At 46.0% G+C, this 23148-nt stretch overlaps 1 protein-coding gene across 2 annotated transcripts in view; it reads left to right on the top strand.

The window, feature by feature from the left end:
• Positions 1-23148, top strand: part of COL5A3 (collagen type V alpha 3 chain) — a 107930-nt gene that overhangs the window by 19049 nt on the left and 65733 nt on the right. For both annotated transcript variants that reach the window (XM_030197096.1, XM_030197097.1), the window contains exons 2-5: positions 234-401; positions 2632-2845; positions 3500-3662; positions 15499-15630. In XM_030197096.1, coding sequence (XP_030052956.1) covers positions 234-401; positions 2632-2845; positions 3500-3662; positions 15499-15630 — 677 coding nt within the window. The remainder of the gene's footprint in view (positions 1-233; positions 402-2631; positions 2846-3499; positions 3663-15498; positions 15631-23148) is intronic.

A 23148-nucleotide genomic window follows, 5' to 3' on the forward strand; every position in this document is an offset into this window, starting at 1 on the left:
TCTATCCCCTCCTCTCTCACCAATAAGATCCCAACCATTGCCACAAGGGGGCGGAGACCACAATTACCATCACAGTGTTTGATGGTGCAAGTTGACTAGGGTTTCAGTCTGGTATCTGCGAGTGTCACCTCTGCAGGGTGGGGAGGACCAGGGTTCTAGTGCAGGCTGTTCTATGTCCCACCTAACAGTACTTTCATCTCTCCCCCCCCCCAAAAAAAAACATTGTTTTTCAGCCATTCCCCTTGATGTGCTCCAGGCTTTGGATCTGAGAGAAGGTCTAGAGGGAATCACCTTCGCTTCAGGCTTCTGCACTCAGAGGAAAGGTGTAGAAGAGTCAGACATTGCCTTTCGCCTGGAGAACAGGACTCAGCTCAGCGCGCCAACAAAGCAGCTTTTTCCAGGTGAGTAGCACATGCCTGCAGAAAGACAAACCTGTAGCCTTTCTGTGCCCTTTTTTCCATTTCCTGTCAGTAGGGCACTGTGGTGGATTCAGCACTGCACATGGTGGTCACCCAAACTGTGGTGTGTGTGTGTGTGGGGGGGGGTCCAGCACCAGGACTGGAAGTCCAAGGACATAGCGAGAATGTAAATGCCCTGGGAAGCAGCCAGTGTCACTGCCATGGATCAGGAAGGGCAGCGATTCTCACTATTTTCCATGTGGAGGACACGTTGGCAAACGATCTTCAAGGTCGGAGCCAGGACAGTTGCTGGACAAAGTGACCAGTGCCCTGAGCAATCAGGAGAAGCTGCCAAGTCACTCAGTTCCAGGCTGGAGACTTTTTGGCCAGTCCTGGGTTTGAATTTATATCCCAAAGCATTGTGGGATTTGCAGTGCCTGATCCTGCCCATTGAAATCAGTGCTGCAAGTCCCATAATGCACCTGGATGGGGTGGTCAGAAATCCAGGACTGTCCCAATATGTCCAGTCTGGAACTGGATAACTTGGCAGCTTGGCCAATGATGTGGTGACACACTCAGAGCGACTTCTGTCTGTAACAATAGTTGATTGTCCTGCACGCTCCGTTTCAGCCTATTTAGGGGGCAGGGGGAGAGGTAAGGAATATTGGGAAGACAGTTGGGAGTGGTGGGCGCTGCCACCAACTCCTGGGATTTACAATGAAGAACACTAGGCTATTATTAAGTCACAGGCTTTCTTTAAAAGGTAAGTAGAGAGGTGTGGTAGCCGTGTTAGTCCACTCTTAAGGTTATCAATAGAAATCAAACAAAATAAAACATGGAAAAGAAAATAAGATGATACCTTTTTTATTGGACATAACTTAATACATTTCTTGATTAACACCAGTGATTTCACAGTAAGAATCCTGAAAGGTAACTTTAAAACAATACAGAAACGTAAGACCTTTGAAGTCAGAATGATTGAATATTTTGACACCCAACAGACAGGACTTAACAAGGATCTGGGTTTTCTAGCCCATTATAAACCATAAAGTTGTATTGCTCTGTTTATCACTCTCCTCTCAACTACCCACACCCATCCTGTTAGACTATCAATGAAATGAAATGCTTTGATGTACCCAACCCCCACCTTGCTAGACTGTCATTGAAATGCTTTGAAGCTTCACTTATATATACTATCAACTAACACATTTGCTTATTTCCGATCTGAGGAAGAAGGGCAACCTTCGAAAGCTAATCAAGAAATGTATTAAGTTATGTCCAATAAAAAAAGGTATCATCTTATTTTCTTTTCCATGTTTTATTTTGTTTGATTTCTATTGATAATCTTTAAAAGGTAAAATACCCCCTGTATGCAAGCCGTGAACAATTTATGGGGGCTGCCACTTGTGTGATGGTTTCTTGACAGGTTATTGGTGGGATAGTCCTAGTGTACTGGACCATCACCTTCCTCGGTTCTTTTTACCCTCAACAATGTCTGTCTCCATCAATGGACAACAAACCCATTGACCGTCTAGTTGAGATCAGCAAACAGTTTTTTATAAATGGCACTTATCAAGGACATCATGAATGTAGCATTAAAACAGAGTTGTCAAGTCACCCAGTACCAGGAGGAGGATCCTAGGCTAGTCCTGGATTTCTAACCACCCTATCCTGATGCATTTTGGGAACCACGGTGCTGATTTCAATAGGTGGAATCAGCCACTACAAATAGCATTCTGAATTGGGATGTAAGGTCAAAATCTGAACTGGCCAAATAAATAAAATCTCCCTTCTGGAACTGGGTGGTTCTGATTAAAAGAAAATGTCACACGTAATTTATAGCTGCCATGGTATCTAACCTTTCAAAGAAAAATCATTGTTTGGGTGATATTGAAGCTGAACTGAGTGGGCTTATTGTTCAGCCTCTAGTGGCCGGAAGTCAGAAGTGCAGCTCCAAATGTTGAGGCATCCTGTGCTCCCCTCGTCTCAGTTGTGCACCCTCCAACCCAAAGCTCTAGTATCTTTCCATAAGCCTTCGACATCCTTGCCTTGTGTCGTTCTACAGTGTTTCCATCATTTTCAGCATGACAGAATCTACTTGAAATATTTCAAAGTCTTCCACTGCACCAGAAATCACTCTTTCCAGCAATCTGAACTTGCCTAGGCAGATGTTGCCTTTAGGGAATGAGTCACATCACTGGGGGAGGGACTTAAAGTGTCCATTCCTTTGCAGATGGACCATTTCCCCAAGACTTCTCCATCCTGACCACTCTTCGGGCCAAGAAGGGCTCCCAGTTCTTCTTGCTTTCTCTTTATGATGAACATGGTAGCCAGCAACTGGGTGTCGAGATTGGGCGTTCCCCAGTTTTCCTCTATGAGGACCAGGATGGGATGCCTACCCCGGAAAAATATCCCTTCTTCAAAAAGATCAACCTCGCTGATGGCAAGTAAGTCATTCCTTCTCCGCCAAGGTGATGGAGGACTGAGAGAGGCTGATGGCAAGTAAGTCATTCCTTCTCCGCCAAGGTGATGGGGGACTGAGAGATGAATCAACGTTGATGGATATAGTAAGGTGGGGGGAGTGTTTGACCACCATTGTAGACTTGTTTCAAAGGGAGGAGGGAGTGTTATATTTTCTTTCAGTACTTGTTAGGAATGGGCATAGACCTCAGGCATCCTCAAGGGATTGGAAGCTTGTTTTGCCTCTGTTTAGAGCAGTTTGGAGTTCTAGTGGCTGTATTGGTTCAGGATAAAGTTGAATGCTTTTCCAGCTTTGATGTATATTATCAGAACCAGAACATGAGTTGCCAGAACCATTCAGATCTCTTCTTCAGGTGAGGTGACATCAAAAGAATCATGTCGGCTCTTGAAAACCACAGGCATCTCTGTGTCAACCAAAAATGCTTAGACTGTCCCAGCTGGTTGAGGACATCTCGTTGTCCTGCCCTGCCAACATGTCCTAACTAGCATTGTATGGGTGCTGTGTGGCCAGGGCCATTTGTGGGAGGTGTTGGAGGGACCAGCAGCCAGTGGTTGGACTACACAAGGTTTGAGATGTGGCTTGCATCTTTCTCACTTCAGGGCTTGCGTTTGTCCTGCAGGTGGCATCGGATAGCCATCAGTGTGGAAGCCAAGAACGTGACACTGATTGTGGATTGTGACAAACAACAGCTCCATGAGTTGGCTCGAGGTGAAGAGCCTGTGATCAGCACTGAGGGAGTGACAATATTTGGGACCAGGTTATTGGATGAAGATGTGTTTGAGGTAAGACAGAGGTCAATGGTGATCTGCTAGACGTGTGCATGTGTTTGTGTGTGTGAGAATGTGCGTGTGATTCCCTTTGGCTGATTCTTCTGTTTGTGAGTGTATTTGTATGTGTATAGGTCTACTTTCTGATTCCCTTTGGCTGATGTGGGATGACTTCCCAATGAAGAAAAGCTGAAGCAGCTAGGGCTTTTCAGCTTGGAGAAAAGATGGCTGAAGGGAGATATGATAGAGGTCTATAAAACAATGAGTGGAGTGGAATGGGTAGATGTGAAGCGTCTGTTTACGCTTTCCAAAAATGCTAGGACTAGGGGGCACACGATGAAGCTACAAAGTAGTAAATTAAATACGAATCAGAGAAAGCTTTCTTCACTCAACATGTAATTAAACTCTGGAATTCGTTGCCAGAGAATGTGGTAAAGGTGCTTAGCTTAGCGGGGTTTAAACAAGGTTTGGATGGCTTCCTAAAGAAAAAGTCCATAGATCGTTATTAAATTGACTTGGGGAAAATCCACTGGTTATTTCTAGGATAGGCAGCATAAAATGTATTGAACCTTTTCGGGATCTTGCCAGTTATTTGTGACCTGGATTGGCCACTGTTGGAAACAGCATGCTGGGCTTGATGGACCTTTGGTCTGTCCCAGTGTGGCAATACTTATGTACTTATGATTCCCCTGTGTATGTGTGTGTGTGTAAGTATCTGAAAGCTTGGGTAAGTCACTTAATCCTCCATTGCCTCAGGTACAGTCTGAGGGGCTGATGCAAAAAGCTACCGTGAGCTCAGCTGCGCAGTTAAAGTATGTTATTGAACGCCAAATGCAGAATGAGGTTGAGTTGAGCAAGCGAATGTGCAGAAATACATTTGCAAATCCGTTACAGTGTATAATAATGAGCTCATGTAAGCATTCCAGGCAATGCAGATGAAAAAATGGTGACTTCTGCCGTGCATGTTATGCGAGAAATTATTTGCCAGGTCTGGAGCTTTGTGAAAGGGTTTGCGGAGAGGATTTCTTGTCAATTTTTCACATTTAACTGCCAGTTTTCTCTTTTTGTGCAACCAGAAGAAAGAGTCTGCAAGTTGCAAAGGCAGATGGGAGGTAACAGACTTGTGTGCGTGTCCGAACAAAACCGAAAGTGGAAGCACCACATCAGCGCCTGCTCTGTGCCTAAAAATGAGCCTCGCAAAAAATGTCCTGCCCATAAATTATTATGAGGCTCATGTTTAACAGATGCTGATACTACTGCTCATGCTTTTGGTTCTGTTCGCACATGCACACGAAAGCTGTGCTTTCCGCAAAACCTTTGTGCATGTGTGTCTGGCACGCTCCCCCTCCCCCATTAACAGTAAATTTTCTGTGCATAAAAATCTACATATATTTATCTCTCTGCGTGGTGCTTTATTACACTCACAGTAGAAGCCATGCGTGAGGTTGAAACTTTCTGCTCAGCGTGCTGCAGCAGCTAAGAAAGCAAATAGAATGTTAGGTATTATTAGGAACAGTGCTTTTTCTGAGGGGGTACTTGGGGGTACTGAGTACTGGCACCTTTTCCATTGTCTGCTAAAATTGACCCATGGTCCCCAAGTTTTAATGAAAAATCTCAGGCTCTACACACCAGTTCTGCCTTGTTATAGATTCTGTGACTGGTTGCAGGGGGGCCTAGCTATTGTGGGGTGGGTCTCTCAGTGATCACCCCATCCCTGAAGGGTGACCTGGCATTTGAGTACCGGCACCTTTTTTGCTAGAAAAAACACACTGATTAGGAAAGGAATGGAAAACAAAAAATGAGGACGTTATAATGCCTTTGTATCGCTCCATAGTGCGACTGCACTCGAATATTGTGTTCAATTCTGGTCACCGCATCTCAAGAAAGATATAGTGGAATTAGAAAAGGTGCAGAGAAGGGCAACAAAAATGATAAAGGGGATGGGGCGATTTCCCTATGAGGAAAGGCTAAAGCGGCTAGGGCTCTTCAGCTTGGAGAAAAGACGGTTGAGGGGAGATGTGATAGAGGTCTATAAAATAATGAGTGGAGTGGAATGGGTAGAAGATGTGAAGCGTCAGTTTATGCTTTCCAAAAATATTAGGTCTAGGGGGCATACAATGAAGCTACAATGTAGTAAATCTAAAACGAATCGGAGAAAATTTTTCTTCACTCAACGTGTAATTAAACTCTGGAATTCGTGACCAGAGAATGTGGTAAAGGCGGTTAGCTTAGCGGGTTTAAAAAAAAGGTTTGGATGGCTTCCTAAAGGAAAAGTCCATAGACCATTATTAAATGGGGAAAATCCACTATTTCAGGGATAAGCAGTATGAAATGTTTTGTACATTTTTGGGGATCTTGCCAGGTATTTGTGACCTGGATTGGCCACTGTTGGAAACAGGATGCTGGGCTTGATGGACCTTTGGTCAGCCCCAGTATGGCAATACTGGTATACTTGGGATTCTGAATGGAATCTTGCTACTCTTTGAGGCTCTACATGGAATCTTGTTGTTCTTTAGGATTCCAGAATCTTGCTGTTCTTTGGGGTACCACATGGAATGTTGCTACACTTTGAAATTCTGCATGGAATCTTGTTATTCTTTGGAATTCTAGAATATTTGTTACTCTTCAGGATTCCAGAATCTTGCATTCTTTGGGGTTCTACATGGAATGTTGCTACTATTTGGGTTTCTGCCAGGTACTTGTGACTTGGATTGGCCACTGTTGGAAACAGGATGCTGGGCTTGATGGACCTTTGCTCTGTCCCAGTATGGCAACACTTATGTACTTATGTACCCTACCATGAGACGCCTTCTCTAACAGCAGCTTAATAACACTCACTGATTCCCAAGCAAGAAAAGGAAAGTCTCCTTGGCGCTCACAAATGAGCAGTTTTCCTTTAACCCTGTGTTCCTGGTAGGTTTCCTTCACAGCTCTGTGTCCCCAGTTCTCTGTGAAACCCGGAAGCTGTGTGAGAGAGAATCCGTGAGATTCCCAGCCCTGGAGGAGTGGGAATATGAGAACTAATTAAGAGAGCATAACTTTTGCAAAGTCAGGACGTGTTCCTAGCCAGCAGAACACCCCCTCCCGAAGACCGGGAGCCCAGCCAAAATCAGAGCTCAGCTGTTAGCTTCACCCTCCCATGAACCCCAGACTGGTGACCCTGCTTAATGGGAATAGAGAGTCGAGGTACAGACAGCACCCAAAATCTTGTGTGAGTTAGATCCCAGTGCAACATTTATCCCTCCAAGCTGGGCTGCGGGATTCATGTGGCAGCTTTCCGACTTGGATTTATAGAGGTTCTGTTGTATAACACCTTTCCTAGCACGAAACACATCCCTGTGGGAGATGAGGGGAGGGGACGCTCGTGCCACTTTGAAAGGGCACAAGAAAAGAACGAGACAGAGAGGGGCTGATATTTGAAAGGATTTAACTGGGCTGGAGGAGACTCCTGCCTGATGTAATCGTGCTGAGTATCGTTTATCATTTAATACATTTGATACACCGCTTTAGTCGGCGTAGATGAGAGTGGCTATAACTAGACAGTGCTGCGAAATCTCCGCTCTGACCATCGTGGCAGTGTCTGATTCATGCTAGGCAGTGCATTTTATCTAGCGAAAAAGGTGCCGGTACTCAAAATGCCAGGCCACCCTTCAGGGGTGAGGTGAACACTGAGGGATCCACCCCACAATAGCCAGCCCCCACTGCAACCAGTCACAGAATCTATGACAAGGCAGAATTGGTGTGTAGAGCCTGAGCTCTTTCATTAAAACTTGGGTGTTCATGGGTCAATTTTAGCAGACAATGGAAAAGGTGCCGGTACTCAGTACCCCCAAGTACCCCCTCAAAAAAAGCCCTGGTGCTAGGGCAGTGTGGGTGAGGATACGGGAGTTATATAAGCACCGGCCAGTGTTCTCATAGCTCAACCACGTAAACAACAGACCCAACTATTCTAAGGGACTTCTGGGGACTGATAAAAATCCTCCCTTATATCCAAACTGTGCATCAGTCAATCACAGCTTACTGTTGTTTCATTCCCAGTCACCGACGCTTTCTACGCATGCTTTAGTTGTCTCTTTCCTGCCATATCCAATGCACTGTTTGCTTTGCAAGATTAATGAGCTTATTTTCGAAAGAGATCGCTGGCCATCTTCCGACACAAATCGGGAGATGGTCGGCGATCTCCTGATCCCGGCCAAATCGGTATAATCGAAAGCCAATTTTAGCTGGCCCCAACTACTTTTCATCGCGGAACCGACCAACCTTCAAGGGAGGGTACAGAAGGCGGGACGGGGGCGGGATGGGGGTGTGGTTACGAGATAGCCGGCTTCACCCCATAATGGAAAAAAGATGGCCGGGTCAGACGAGCATTTCGCTGGCTGCACTAGGTCCATTTATTTTTAGGTCCAAGTCACAAAAAAGTGCCCCAATTGACCAGATGACCACCAGAGGGAAACGGGGATGACCTCTCCTTACTCCCCCAGCGGTCACCAACCCCCTCCCACCCAAAAAAAATGTAAAAAAACAAAGTTTTTTGCCAGCCTGTATGCCAGCCTAAAATGTCATACCCAGCTTCCTGACAGCAGTATGCAGGTTCCTGGAGCAGTTTTTAGTGGGTGCAGTACACTTCAGGCAGGCGGACTCAGGCCTATTCCCCCCACCCCTGTTACACTTGTGGTGGTAAATGGGAGCCCTCCATCCCCCCAAAACCCACTGTACCCACATGTAGGTGCCCCCCTTCACCCCTTAGGGCTATGGTAATGGTGTAGAGTTGTGGGGAGTGGGGTTTGGTGGGGATTTGGGGGGCTCAGTACCCAAGGTAAGGGAGCTATGCATCTGTGAGCTTTTTTTTTTTTTTAATTTTTAGAAGTGCCCCCTAGGGTGCCCAGTTGGTGTCCTGGCATGTGAGGGGGGCCAGTGCACTACAAATACTGGCTCCTCCCATGACCAAATGGCTTGCATTTCGCCGGGTTTGAGATGGCCGGGCCCGGTTTCCATTATGGCTGAAAAACGAAGCCGGCCATCTCCTCTAAACCCGGCGATCAATTTAGCTGGCCCCAACCGTATTTTGAAAATACGGTTGGCTCCGCCCCCTTGTGGAGCCGGCTCCGAAGATGGCCGGCCATCTATTTGGCCGGCGCCGTTCGATTATGCCTCTCCACGTCTGCAACATACGGCTAACCTTTTGACCGTTTTCAAAGTCATTTTTTATAGCGATTCTCGCTTCCAAGTCTAGCGCAGTTCATGTACATTGGCTGGACATCATTCTGTATGCCACTGTGTTAGGACCAGCTGTCAAGTCAGTTCACTCTTAGCGCAACTGCTGTGTCGGTCTCTTATCTTTGTGGTTCAAAGAAGCCTTAAGACTGTGCAAAACGGTCTCTTATAACCGAACTGAAACACATGGGATGTCCGATTCTCTCAGCCGGGAATAAAAGTTTATATATTTATTTACTGGGATTATTAACCGCCGTTATGAAGAGAGATTTAGTTTATCTGAGTGTCCACTATGTGCAGGTCCCTTATAACGAAGTTCTACTCCATGTGGGTTTGACGCTAAGGTGCTTAATTTAGAAGCTCTTTTCACGTTAGGGTCCACAAACCAGCATTTAGATGTCTAATACTGAAAGACGTCTATGGGGTAAATTTTCAGCCATCGTTGGTGTAATGGCCAGACATGGCATGTCCGGACAAACACTGAATGCCATTGTATGTGCGCTAGCCAGCATTAAGTGGTGAAGTGACGAGAGAGGACTGTGTTTTATGCGATGAGATTTAGAGTTTATTTGGACTCTGTATATCACCTGGGCTAACTCACAGATCTAGGCGGTTGACTAGCGAAACAAAAACTCAGAATAGGAAAAGAAGTAACATGCAGACAAGAAAGAATAGCACAGGCATCTGCAGAGGACAGAGGGGCTGTAAAAGGAGAGAGAAAGGTGAGCAGTACGGGAGGAGAAAATATATAGGGTAAGGGGTTAATGGGAAGGAAAGGGAACAGGACTTGATACACTGCCTCTCTGTGGTTACATTCAAAGCGGTTTACATAGTATATACAGGTACAATGGAGGGTGAAGTGACTTCCCAGAGTCACAGGGAGCTACAGTGGGAATCAACCCAGTTCCCCAGGATCAAAGTCCGCTGCACTAACCCCTAGGCTACGCCTCCACTCCTTCCTCTTTGGGATTCCGGAATCTTGCTATTCTTTGGGATTCTACATGGAATGTTGCTACTGTTTGACATTGTTCCTGGAATCGACTTGATACAGTCTTTCTCTGCTTTTGCAACTACATTCAAAGCGGTTTACATAGTATATACAGGTACTTATTTTGTACCTGGGGCAATGGAGGGTTAAGGGGTCCTTTTACTAAGCCTCGTAGGCAACCACGTGTACCCAAAATGCGCCAATTCAAAACTACTGCCCAGCTACTGCATGGCCCGGGTGGTAATCTCACTTTTTACTCACTCCCACTACGTGCCCCAGAAAAGTTCTGGTGCGGTGCTAACCGGGCAGTCATTGGCATTATATGTGCGCTGACGATTACCGCCTGGTTAACATGTGAGACCTTACCGCTAAGTCAATGGGTGGTGGTAAGGTCTCAGGTCCAAAATGGACACGTGTTAATTTTCATTTTGCTGCATGTCCATTTCCTCCCCCCCCCCCCAAAAGACCTTTTTTGCAGGCACACTGAAAAATGGACCTGCATGCATCCAATACATGCCTCTACAACAGCGCAGGCCATTTTTGGCACACCTTAGTAAAAAGACCCCTCGGTGACTTGCCCAGAGTCACAAGGAGCTGCAGCGGGAATCAAACCTAGTTCCCCAGAGTCTCAGGCAACTGCCCTAACCACTAGGTTACTTCTCCACTCCTGATAGTTACGGGCTATAATATCTTTATTGATGGAAGAAGTATTGCACAGGCTGTTTTGCTATTACAATTGGACTAGTGTAAATCACTCTACTCCCAGATTTCAACTAAGCAGTTAAAGTGATTACAACTGATGCAAAATATGGCCATCAGATTAATAAGAGGTATTGGAAGTTACGGAAGCGTATCCCCTGTTTTTCAGGTTTTTTGTTGGTTGATGACACATGAACATATCGATTTTAAAATCCATTCTTTAATTTTTAAATCGGTTTGGATTCTGGGGGTCTGAATGAGCTGTTGGCATTCCCATCTGCAGATAGAAAACTTGGTTTTCTGAGAACTTTGAAATTAGGTTTTCCTTCTGTAAAAAAAAATATTTGTTTTAAATCTGTTTTTGAGGCTTCTTTTCCTTTTGGGGGGGGGGAGGAGGCTAGAGTATGGAATACACTTCCTCTGAAATTGAGGCTTGTATCTCCTTATCTTTCTTTTAGGAAATTGTTGAAGACATACTTATTTGAGCAATGATTTTGTTCTGTTTTGTGGACTCTGGATTTTAAATTTGTTTTTTGGGTTTATTTATATTACGTGCAATTAGCTTCTGCCATTGTGTAACTTTGAATTGATATTTCCTTCTTGCAATTGAAGTTTCTTTTATCTATTGTAAACCGCTTTGAATCCTTTTTGGAACGACAGTGGTATAGAAACCTCCGACAGTATAGAGTAGTATAGTATAGTTATATCTTAGGCAGAATTGAAAGCTCGGTCAAAGATCCAAGTCTTCAAAGTGGTTTTAAAGTTTTTAATTGATAATTCAGCATGAACATCTAGAGGGAGGGAGTTCCAAAGAAAAGGGGTGACGATGCACAGTAGTTTCAAGTTGGGTAGGTCTAGGACCAGGATGAACTAGACAATGATTATTTCTAGAACGAAGAAGGTGAACAGGAGATTAGGGGATAGTGAGGGAGACAAGACTTAAATGCTGAACATAGGCACTGAATCACAAAAGTGCAAGCTACATCCCCAGACCGCCCACAAAATCACTGGCTTCGTGTTTGGCAGTCAGCGATTTAACCGGGCAGAAGCCTCTCTTGCCAGTTAAATCACTCTGGTTATTGACTCCCTTAAGGTCACTGAGAATATTCTGGACCGTACTAGGGCAGGTCCAAAAATAGACATTTATACCCCATTTCAGAAGGGGACTGAATGTTTACGTCCAAAAAGATGGAGGGCGGGAGTTAGACCTGCTGCACATGACGTCCAGGCTTTAGAGAAGTGAAACTGACAAAGGATACTGGGCTCTGTGACAGCTTCAGGAAAAATGAACCTTCATGTTTTTAAAACTGCTCATACAAATATTTATATTCCAGTATTTATGTCCTGTTTCTGTTTTGCCTGGTTAATAATATAGACCAATGTTTACCAAGTCCAGTCCTAGAGTACCCCCATGCCACTCAGGTTTTCAGGATAGCCACAATGAATATGCATGAACTTCATTTGCATATATTGTCTCCATTATATGCAAATCTCTTTCTTGCATACTCATTGTGGATATTCTGAAAACCTGACCGGCAAGGGGTACTCCAGGACTGGATTTGGGAAACCCTGATTTAGTCGTCTATTTTTCTAAAATGGATGTTTCTGCCCCATGTAACCAGTGTATGAGTATGCATCCCTGGCAAAATCCCAAAACAGTACAATACATTTTATGCTGCTTATCCTAGAAATAAGCAGTGGATTTTTCCCAAGTCCATTTTAATAATGGTCTATGGACTTTTCCGTTAGGAAGCCAACCAAACCTTTTTTTAAACCCCGCTAAGCTAACTGCTTTGGTAACGAATTCCAGAATTTAATTACACGTCGAATGTGTGCGTGTGCCTGTGTGTTCACTGAACTTGGTGCTTTCAAATACTCTCGAGCTGTAGGTTTCCACACACCAGGGATAAGCGTCCAAGTTGACCTTGGAAACAGGGCAGATATGTGAACCAAGATATCCATGGCGTAGCTCTACCCACTTCAATATGTGCTACAGTTTATCATTTTCTACAGATAGAGGGGATCAACAGTCAAAGGATTTGTGCTCCTGTCTTTGCGAGTTAGGGCTCCCAAATCATTCTCTTTGAAAATATACTAGGGCTCAGTGCCTAACTTTATACTCAAATTTTAGGTACGTAAAAAGTGGCAGGTTTAGGGTGCAGGAAAAATAGGAGCTTAGCACTGATTATCAGCTCTGGGCTCTGAAATTAGGCACCTAAGATTATGAGCATAATTTAAAACTGGTCGATATTGAAAACGATTTAACTGGCCAGAAACGGCCGCTGATCGGTTAAATCGTTGGTTTGGGGCTATCTGCTAATTTTCAGTGGCACTTAACTGGTGATCTCCGCTGAAAATTAGGGGTTAAAGCCTAAGTGAAAACTGGCTATTTTAGGGGTGGTCTGGGGGCGGAGTCAGCACTTAACCAGCAAGGGTAACCGCATAAAACACAGTCCTAACTTTATGCGGCAGTCCATGGCTACTTTAAATTCTCAATATCGATTTAACTGGCTACTTGTTAGCCAGTTCTGCACGACTCAGATGCTCAGTGCTGAGGACCAGACATGGCTCGGCATTGAATATCCAGGAATAACACCTGCAGCGATTAGCAAAATGCTCATTTCGGCTGCCTAAATATTTACCCCTTAGGTTCCTAGGTCTGGCTAAAAATAGAGCGCATATTTCATCAATATTAGGCTCTGCTGGAATGCGCTCCTTCACCTCTCTCTTTCTTTGGATTTGCATATGCAAATGTTTTAAGGTCCCGGGAAGTACAACTGATGCACCTCTAGCCAACGTCTTAAGGGAAGGTTAGAATATCCTGTCCCATCTCCTCCAGTTAGCTCCGGCACGGTGGTGGGGAAGATCCGGTTCAAGTGTATGCCTACCAAGTTCTGGCTTGCTCATCCCTCGAGGTGAAATTCTTTCACACGGGCATTTCTGGATGTCTTCTGGGACATTTTCAGAGGATACAGGGCTGTGGCAGTAATGGATGAGACAGTGGGTCTCCGGTTTCAGAATGTGGCTTCAGGTGTCATAGGGGGCACATGCCGCAGACTCGATTTCTGGGGTAACAGAGAAAACCCTCAGCTGGGAACCCTTTGTTGGCCATAGGTCAGCCCCTCCCCCACTTCCTGCTCTTGATGGTCACCAACTGCGGCTTCCCCCTTCTGTGCCAATGAAACTGGGCAGCTCCTTTTTGATGGGAACTATTCCAAAGCGATGGAAACATTTGATAACACCCTGTCTCCCAACCCCCCTACCATCCTACCATTCAGCCACAAGATTTTGTGACCCCCGTTGGATGAGTCATGGAAGACCTTTTCCCAGCCCTTAGAACTGAGAGAGCAGAAAGCTAATTAATTTAAGTACCTCACAGTTGTTCTGATACGCTGCAATCCCCTTTGGATATTTTTTCCTCTCGTTAGCCACGCTGGCGAATGACTCAGGCTTGGAATGTATGGCAGGGTGCGTTTCTAGCCATGAGACACACTCATTCTTTCCTCCAGGTGCTGTGATAGAAAATGACCCTGGCATATTTGGGGGCTTTGGAGGGAGGTGGCATAAAAATTCTTCTGAGTCAAAGTGTGTAATATGTGTGTGTGTCTTTTCTTTGTATATACACTGCCTGTGATGTACCTGTTCTGTGCTGGGGCAGTGTGAGCATGTGTGTGTTTGAGTGTGTGTGTGTATGTGATTGTGTGAGTGTGTGTGTGATTGTTGTGTGTGCATGTGTGTATCTGTGTGTTTTCTTTGTACCTGTCCTATCTTGGCCAGTCTGTGTGTGCGTTTGTGTGTGTGTGTGTATCTATGTGCGCGTGATTGTGTGTTTGTGTGTCTGTGACTGTGTGTGCTTTTTTTGTACTTGTCCTATCTTGGGCAGTCTCTGTGTGTGTGTCTGTGTGTGTCTAACTGTGTTTGTGTGCATGTGTATCTGTGTGTGTGATTGTGTTTGTGTGCGTGTGTGTATCTGTGTGTGTGTGATTATGTGTCCGTGTGTGTGTATCTGTGTAAGGTATGTGTTACTGCTGATCCTGCCGTACTTATCCTGTGTTGAGCAGTTTTATAATCTTGGAGTGGTGCCTGTTGTGAACATTGGACATGGTGTCCTGCTGGAGATGAACTCCAGAATACGGGTCCCACTTCATCCCGGTCAGCACTGGTTGGCGATGTCCTCAGCACCCACCTGCTGCCCCTGTTCTTCACTGTGTTAAGGAATCCAGACAACTCTGTCCAGTGTCGTGAGGAACCTTAAACTAAAGACCCTCTGAGAATTTTATTTATCTGTACAAATGTAGCTAATGGAGAGCTTCTGATCCAACTGGGGAAGGTGGGGGGAAGGGGGTGGGGGGCTGTGCTAGCAATCACATCTGACAAGTCAGATAGGAGCTGATAACTATGATAAGGCATCACCCCTTCAGGACCCTTTGCTATTCCAGTACTGAGACCCAGATCTCTGACAATACACCTCATTCCTGCCCTGCAGCACCCCCCCCCCCTGCTATTCCAGGGCTGACACACACACACACACACACACACACACACACACACACACCTACCTGCCAATACACCTCATTCCTGCCCTGCAGCACCCCCCCCCCTGCTATTCCAGCGCTGACAGACAGACAGACAGACACACACACACACACACACCTGTCAATGCACCTCATTCCTGCCCTGCAGCCCCTCTGCTATTATGTTGGTCTTTACATTTCTTTATGGCCTGGATTTGAAGAATTTATGAGCGATAAGAGGAGTCTCTAAGAATGAAAAAGCCAAGACACTTTTAGTTATTGAACATTTTAATGCCAGAGGCACAAACCTCTGAGAAGCTGACAGGAGTTATGCGGAGCATCTGTACAGAATACTCAGAGGGGAATCGTGAGCACTGTTCTGTCTGATTACAAAACAGATTAGGACCAGCCTTTGTAACTCTGCTCTTTTCTGCAGGGGGATATCCAGCAATTACTGATCGTTCCAGATCCCAGCGCTGCCTTCGAATACTGTGAAAGCTACATGCCAGACTGCCATTCCCCACTCCTGTACCCGCTTTTTCCACAGGACCCCGAAATCCTGGAAGAGGTAAGAAAGCCAGTGAGCCGCTTCGGATGAAGCACAATATCTAGGGCTGGATCAGTGCACTGATGCTTGACTAGGGTTTGCCAACCCAGCACCTGTTCTACTGATCAGGCTGATCCCATCCTGGTTTTTACCGCTCTCATCCCGCTCTGGCTTTGCCTACATCACAGATTTTTGGATCAGACTGGCTGGCAGAACTGGAGGCAGGTGGCAAACTGAATAGTGGCCAAGAACAGGATGTGACTCATCCTCCATGGGGACTTGGGGTTTCCAGCTGGGTTCACTGTTGCCAGGCTAATCCGGTCATGGATTTACCCCCCCCCCCCTCCCCACTCAAGTTTGTGAGTTTCTGAGGTTCATCTGCCCAGCTTCTGATCAACCCATTGAAATGAAACTTTAAGATGCCCATGTGGTGTCAGCAAGCTGATGACAAGCTGAAAAAGGGATGCCAGGCAGTATCATGAAATAATTACTTAGCAGTTAGCACTAATCTTTAAATGCCGCCCCCCCCCCCCCCCTGGCAAAATGATGATCAGTGGCAGAAAAAGATGTTCCTCTTTTTTCTTTAAAAACAACAAAAAAAATCCCAAATAGCTTGAGCATCTCACTTTTATTTATTTTTAACCAGCAAATCTGAGGCAAGATTCAGCTTTTGGATTCTCAGTGGTTCACCTCCCTCCATCTCCACCCTGTCTTGCTCGTCCTTGACCTCTGCCCGGGCAACACCAGGAGCCCTCAATATCACCAGCAGCATCTTTCCTGATGGTCAGCAGTGCCCACCCTGGTGGGGTTTGCCCTCCCCCTCCCTCCGACTGGAATTCCATCACGTGGCCTCTGCAGGATGCCCAGTCACCCACCCGTCGTCCCATTGGATGGGGAAACTCAAGCTGCTAAAACGTTCATATTATACAATAATTATATTACTGATAATGATCTGGCTGACTGTTTTACAGAAAGAACACCTTACAGGGAAACAAAGTAATGTCTTTAGAGAAGAGACATAAGTAAACCAAACTGATTACAAAGTAACTACAAAAGCAAAATATTGCTTTACAGAGAAAGTTTACAAAAATTCTGATTGCAGAAAAATGAAGGGGCCGTGTTACCAAAGTTTGTTAGACACGTAGGGCCAGATTTTATATATAGCACCAACCCCCCTCCCCCCCCCAGTCCTTAGTGGTATTCTATAAACTTCACCTAACGTTAGGTGCAGTTTATAGACTACTACTGGAACCATGCCCGTTTCCTCAACAATGAAACGGGCCCTAGGTAGGCTGTCCTGTAAGCTTTGTTTTTCTCTCTCCCCTGCCCTCCCCTCCATGTCCAGCGATTCTTCCCTCCCCTCCCCTCCATGCCCAGCGATTCTCCTCTTCCCTGCCCTCCCAGCCGTGTCCCGCGATGCTCTCCTCTACTGTCCTCCCATCCCATCCATGTCCATCAATTCTCCTCTGCCCTGCCCTCCCCGTCCTTCCTTCCGTCCTCCCTCCCTCCCCTCGATGTCCCACGATTCTCTCCTCGCCTCGATTTGTACCTGAATGTTCTCTGGCTGGCTGGCGCTGGCTTCCGTTCCGTTCGTAACATCCCTCCTGACGTCAGCTCGCCTCCAGCGTTCCCTTCCCTCTCGTTGTTCCGCCTTCTGACGTCATTACGTTTTGACGTGAGGGTGGACCAATGGGAATAGATGTTACGAAATCAGCCATCCAGACATAGAATGTTGGAGGTGCAAATTATTATACAGAATGCATAGCAGCTAACCCATGACTAAAATTTAGATGCAGCCCTTTACACCAAGTAAAACCTGGTGCAAACGCCCATGTCTTATTTAGGCATGGATTGGGTGTATTCTGTAACAGTGCATGTAATTTTCAGGAACGTCCATGCCCCGCTCATGGCCATGCCCCCTTTTCTGAGCCGCGCGTTAGAATTTTACACTCACCACTTTACAGAATATGCTTAAAAAGTTGCATGCGTAAATTCGAATTAGTGCCGATAATTGCTTGTTTGCAGCCAGTTGTCGGCACAGATTAGCTTGTTACATTATTAAGTTGCGCATGCTAATTGTCTACACGTACAGATGTCAGCAGCCAGCTTTAGTTGCTGTTTTATAGACTCTGGATATATTGAGAAATTCAACAAATGGTTTCGGTATGATCCATGGTAAGCTAGTATTCTATAAAGGATGCTCTGTGCAGAACAACCTTTACCGAATTCCAGCTTAGCGTGCATTTTGCGCCAGACTGTGGGCGTGAGCATTTACACCTGCCAAAGGCTGCTGTTAATGCTGGCGCCTGACTAATGACAGTAAGGTGTGCAAATGCAGGTATTCTGTAACATCACGCCTAAATTCTGGGAACGCCCCTGATTCGCCCAGCCCCTCCCATGGCCACACCTTCTTAGGAGTTGCCTGCTCTGACATTTAGGTTTGCATGTCCTAGAGTAGGGAATAGGGCAGATCTATGCGTAACTCCCAATGACTGCCAATTAAGTGCTTGCCAACGCCAATAATCGATCGTTAGCACCTAATTAGTTAATTCGTTTACGCGTGGATCTGTGATCCATCCCAAACTTGAGCACCCAACTTAGGGTGACCTATTAGAATCCAGTGGCGAACATGTGAAAATAGGCTTCCACTCAGGGGTTCCCAAACTTTTTTGGATCACGGCACTCTTAGTGTCTGAGCAATCTTTTGCGGCAACCCCTCCCCAGGCCACATAGTCTCCATACTCCCCCCCCCCCGCCACATAGGTCTCCCTTTCCCTGCAGCCCCCTCTTCCCAGAAAGTCCAGTACACCATTCCCTTCAGCCCCGCTCCTCCCATAAATCCAGCAAACCTCTGCCTTCCCCAAATCCAGCATCACTAGCTACCTTCCTTCCTGCAGGTCCAGGATCACTGCCACTTCCTTCTCCTTCCCCTGCTGCCGCTGTAGTGCATAAGTACATAAGTACATAAGTACATAAGTAGTGCCATACTGGGAAAGACCAAAGGTCCATCTAGCCCAGCATCCTGTCACCGACAGTGGCCAATCCAGGTCAAGGGCACCTGGCACGCTCCCCAAACGTAAAAACATCCAGACAAGTTATACCTAAAAATGCGGAATTTTTCCAAGTCCATTTAATAGCGGTCTATGGACTTGTCCTTTAGGAATCTATCTAACCCCTTTTTAAACTCCGTCAAGCTAACCGCCCGTACCACGTTCTCCGGCAACGAATTCCAGAGTCTAATTACACGTTGGGTGAAGAAAAATTTTCTCCGATTCGTTTTAAATTTACCACACTGTAGCTTCAACTCATGCCCTCTAGTCCTAGTATTTTTGGATAGCGTGAACAGTCGCTTCACATCCACCCGATCCATTCCACTCATTATTTTATACACTTCTATCATATCTCCCCTCAGCCGTCTCTTCTCCAAGCTGAAAAGCCCTAGCCTTCTCAGCCTCTCTTCATAGGAAAGTCGTCCCATCCCCACTATCATTTTCGTCGCCCTTCGCTGTACCTTTTCCAATTCTACTATATCTTTTTTGAGATACGGAGACCAGTACTGAACACAATACTCCAGGTGCTTGCAGTTTACATTTTCGGGCCGTCCGTGATTCACACAGGCACTGTGGGGCCTTCCCGGTCTGCCTCATCCGGCCCTCTCTGATGCAACTTCCTGTTGTGAGGGCCCAGACGCAGCAGAGGGAAGTCCCCGCAGTGCCTGTGTGAATCGCGGACGGCCTGAAAATGTAAGCTGCAAGCACTGCAGCGGCAGCGGGGGAAGGAGCAGGAAGCGGCAGATTCTGGACCTGCAGGAGGGGAGAGTACGGAGCGATGCTGGACTGAGGGTGGCGGGAGGAAGGTCAAGATGTGCCGCGGCACCCCTGAGAGTTTGCACAGTTTGAGAAATGCTCTTAATGTGTTTTGTGGTATTTTCCCTGTCTACATGTGCTAAACTGTGCATTCTTGAACTTTTAAGAAGTTTTCTATCTGGGGGGGGGGGGGGGCCAAGGCATGGGCGGAGTGTGGTCATGGAGACATTACCCAACTAGTGTGTTATAATCAGAGGTGTAGCCAGACCTCTAGTGTGTGTGTGGGGGGCATTTTGCTCCCCTTCCCTGGTGCTTTCCGCCCCTGCCACAACCCCACATACCTAGGCTGACGGGGGTCCACAAGCCCCACCAGCAGAAGACTTCCTGTGGTGATATTTGGTGCTGCACTGCCTGCACTGGTTTCCTGCTCTGGTGCACATGCTGGGTTTTAGTGAAACTGAGCTTGCGCAAAGCTCGCACGTGCTCAATTTCATTAAAAACCAGCGTGCGCACAGGGGAGGGGGAAGCAAGGCAGGCAGCAAAGTGGTGAATATCGCTGTTGGAAAGCTTCTGCTGGCAGGACTTGGGGACCCCTGCCAGCCAAAACAGCAGACTTTGGGAGCCCAAACTCAAGTTGGGGGGGGGGGTCCATAAAAACATAAGAGTAGCCCTACTGGGTCAGACCGATGGTCCGTGTAGTCTAGTATCCTGTTTTCCAAACAGTGGCCAAGCCAGATCAGAAGAACCTGGCAGAAACCCAATTACCAGCAATATTCCAGAACCCCAAAGAGTAACAAGATTCCGAAATCCCCAAGAATAGCAAGATTCCATGTAGAACCCCAAAGAGTAGCAACATTCCATGCTCCCAATCCCGGGGCACACAGTTGCTTCCATTGTCTGTCTCAATAGCAGACTATGGACTTTTCCTCCAGGAACTTGTCCAAACCTTTTTAAAACTCAGATATACTAACCGCTGATACTACATCTTCCAGCAAAAAGAGTCCAGGCCCCTGTGGCTACGCCATTGGTTATAATTATTGTAGGGTTTATGTGGGAGCTCTTGCTGACCCCTAAATGGGAGGCAGCAAGTGTTACTACATTAATCTTCGGCACATAATGAGAACGTTAGCGCACGACTTGCAAAAAAACAAAATCGTGGGAAAGCCCTGAAAAAGCGCCATGTAAAACGAGCAGTTCTTGCCTGGGAAGATCCTGCGTTAAAATGCATTATCTGCAAATTTTAGTACAGTTCAGTAAAAAAGGCCCCTGAGTAAACCAAAGAAATGACTTTACAGAGAAAATGTGTAAACAAATTTATTACAGGAGAACAAAAAAACAAACAAGCCTAATTTATTTTCCAAATAAAAGTAGGCAAAACAACTTTACAGAAGAACTGAATAAACAAAATAAATTGTTTTAGTGAGAAAACATAAATAAAACTGATGAACAATCAGTAGCTTTACAGAGAAGCTGTGTAAACAAAGCTGATGACTTTACAGAGAAAGTAAGTGACTGCTACTTAACAGGATCATCCATCAGTCTTTGGAAATTAGCTGGTCACATCTTCACAGGTATAATTCCTCCCTCTGCTGACTGGCTTGGTTTTGTACCGGCAAGTTGTAGGATGCACAAAATTTGCTGAGGAAAAAACAGGAGGCGTTATGGGCATTCCTGTAGTACGTTTGCATTTGGTGGGTTAGTGCCAATGTTCAGCAGCGACTGGCAAAGATACCTGGATGGATAACTGTGCTAAACAACTTTATCCACTTAACTTTAGAGCAGTTATTGAACCGGGATACAATTAACTGGACACAGCTGTTCAGTTGACTTTCCCACGCAAGACTAAGGATTTCTGAGAAAACAAAACATAATTTTTTTACAGAGACACTAACAGGATTATTTTCGAAAGAGAAGGGCGCCCATCTTTCTACACAAATCGCAAGATGGGCGTCCTTCTCACAGGGTTGCCCAAATCGGCATAATCGAAAGCCGATTTTGGGTATCCTCAACTGCTTTCCGTCGCGGGGACACCCAAAGTTCACGGGGGTGTGTCGGAGGCGTAGCGAAGGCGAGACTGGGATGTGCCTAATACATGGGCGTCCTCGACCAATAATGCAAAAAAGAAGGGTGTCCCTGATGAACACTTTTTACCTGGTCCTTTTTTTCTTACGACCAAGCCACAAAAATGTGCCCTAAATGACCAGATGACCACTGGAGGGAATCGGGGATGACCTCCCCTTACTCCACCAGTGGTCACGAACCCCTTCCCACCCTCAAAACATTTTTTAAAAATATTTTTTCCAGCCTCTATGCCAGCCTCAAATATCATATCCAGCTCCATGACAGCAGTATGCAGGTCCTTGGAGCAGTTTTTAGTGGGTACTGCAGTGCACTTCAGGCAGGCGGACTCAGCACCCCCCCCCCCCCCGACCTGTTACACTGGTGATGGTAAATATGAGCCCTTCAAAACCCACCACAAACCCACTGTACCCACATATAGGTGCCCCCTTCACCCATAAGGGCTATGGTAGTGGTGTACAGTTGTGGGGAGTGGGTTTTGGGGGGCTCAGCACACAAGGTAAGGGAGCTATGCACCTGGGAGCAAATTCTGAAGTCCACTGCAGTGCCCCCTAGGGTGCCCAGTTGGTGTCTTGGCATGTGAGGGGGGACCAGTGTACTACGAATGCTGGCTCCTCCCACAACCAAAGGGCTTGGATTTGGTTGTTTCTGAGTTGGGCGTCCTCGGTTTCCATTATTGCCGAAAATCAGGGACGACCATCTCTAAGATCGACCTAAATTTCGCGATTTGGGCGTCCCCGACCGTATTATCGAAACGAAAGATGGACGCCCATCTTGTTTCGATAATATGGGTTTCCCCGCCCCTTCGCCGGGACGTCCTGAAACTTGGGCGCCCTTTTGATTATGCCCCTCTATGGTCAACAAAACTGATTATTTTATTTTAGAGAACCTAAGTAAACAAAAGTGATTGTTCCCAGAGAATGTAGGTAAAAAAAAAAACCTGATGATTTTCCAGAGAACCTAAGTAAACAAGTGTTTACAGACAATGCAAGTAAACATCTGTAAACAAAAGTGATTGTTCACCGAGAATGAACTTAAACAAAGCTGTTTATTTGACAGAGCATTTAAGCCAACAAAATTGATTATTTTACAGAGGGAATGTAAACAAGACGTTACTTTTCGGATACTTACAAAACTGTAATTACAAGACCACATGGAAAACCCAAGGATTTTACAGAGAATTTTCTTTTCGTTAGACGTGTTGTAAGAGCCAGTTACTGAGTTGAATATGTGAGTCAGAAGCTAGTGTGATGTGTTTGTGGGAGTGGGGTTAAAAACCAGTGGCCTTTGTCATTCCTAAGAAAATGAGAAGAGGTGGGGGGTCCATGGAGGTCTTGAGAACTTTTATAGGACCAACAGAAAAAATGTTTGTACTTTCAAGACCTCTCAAATCCCTTCTAACAAGGGTTAGACAACAGCTGTATAGAAACATGCCAGATGTTCCTGCAGCTGCAGGTAGGAAGCTCTGTTTATAGAATTTGCCCCCTTCAGCTTCCTAGCTCTAGACTGGAGCTGTATGTGGTTCTCACCCTCAGCATGGAAGGATTTGCATTTGTTACGGTTAACACTGCTCCTATCTGGCACCAGTCACTCCTCTGAGTTTTCTACATCACTTTGCCTTGATCCCGGGTTGCCGTATCGACTGCTTTATTCC

This window comes from Microcaecilia unicolor, chromosome 3 (assembly GCF_901765095.1).
Source record: "Microcaecilia unicolor chromosome 3, aMicUni1.1, whole genome shotgun sequence".
Lineage (NCBI taxonomy): Eukaryota > Metazoa > Chordata > Amphibia > Gymnophiona > Siphonopidae > Microcaecilia > Microcaecilia unicolor.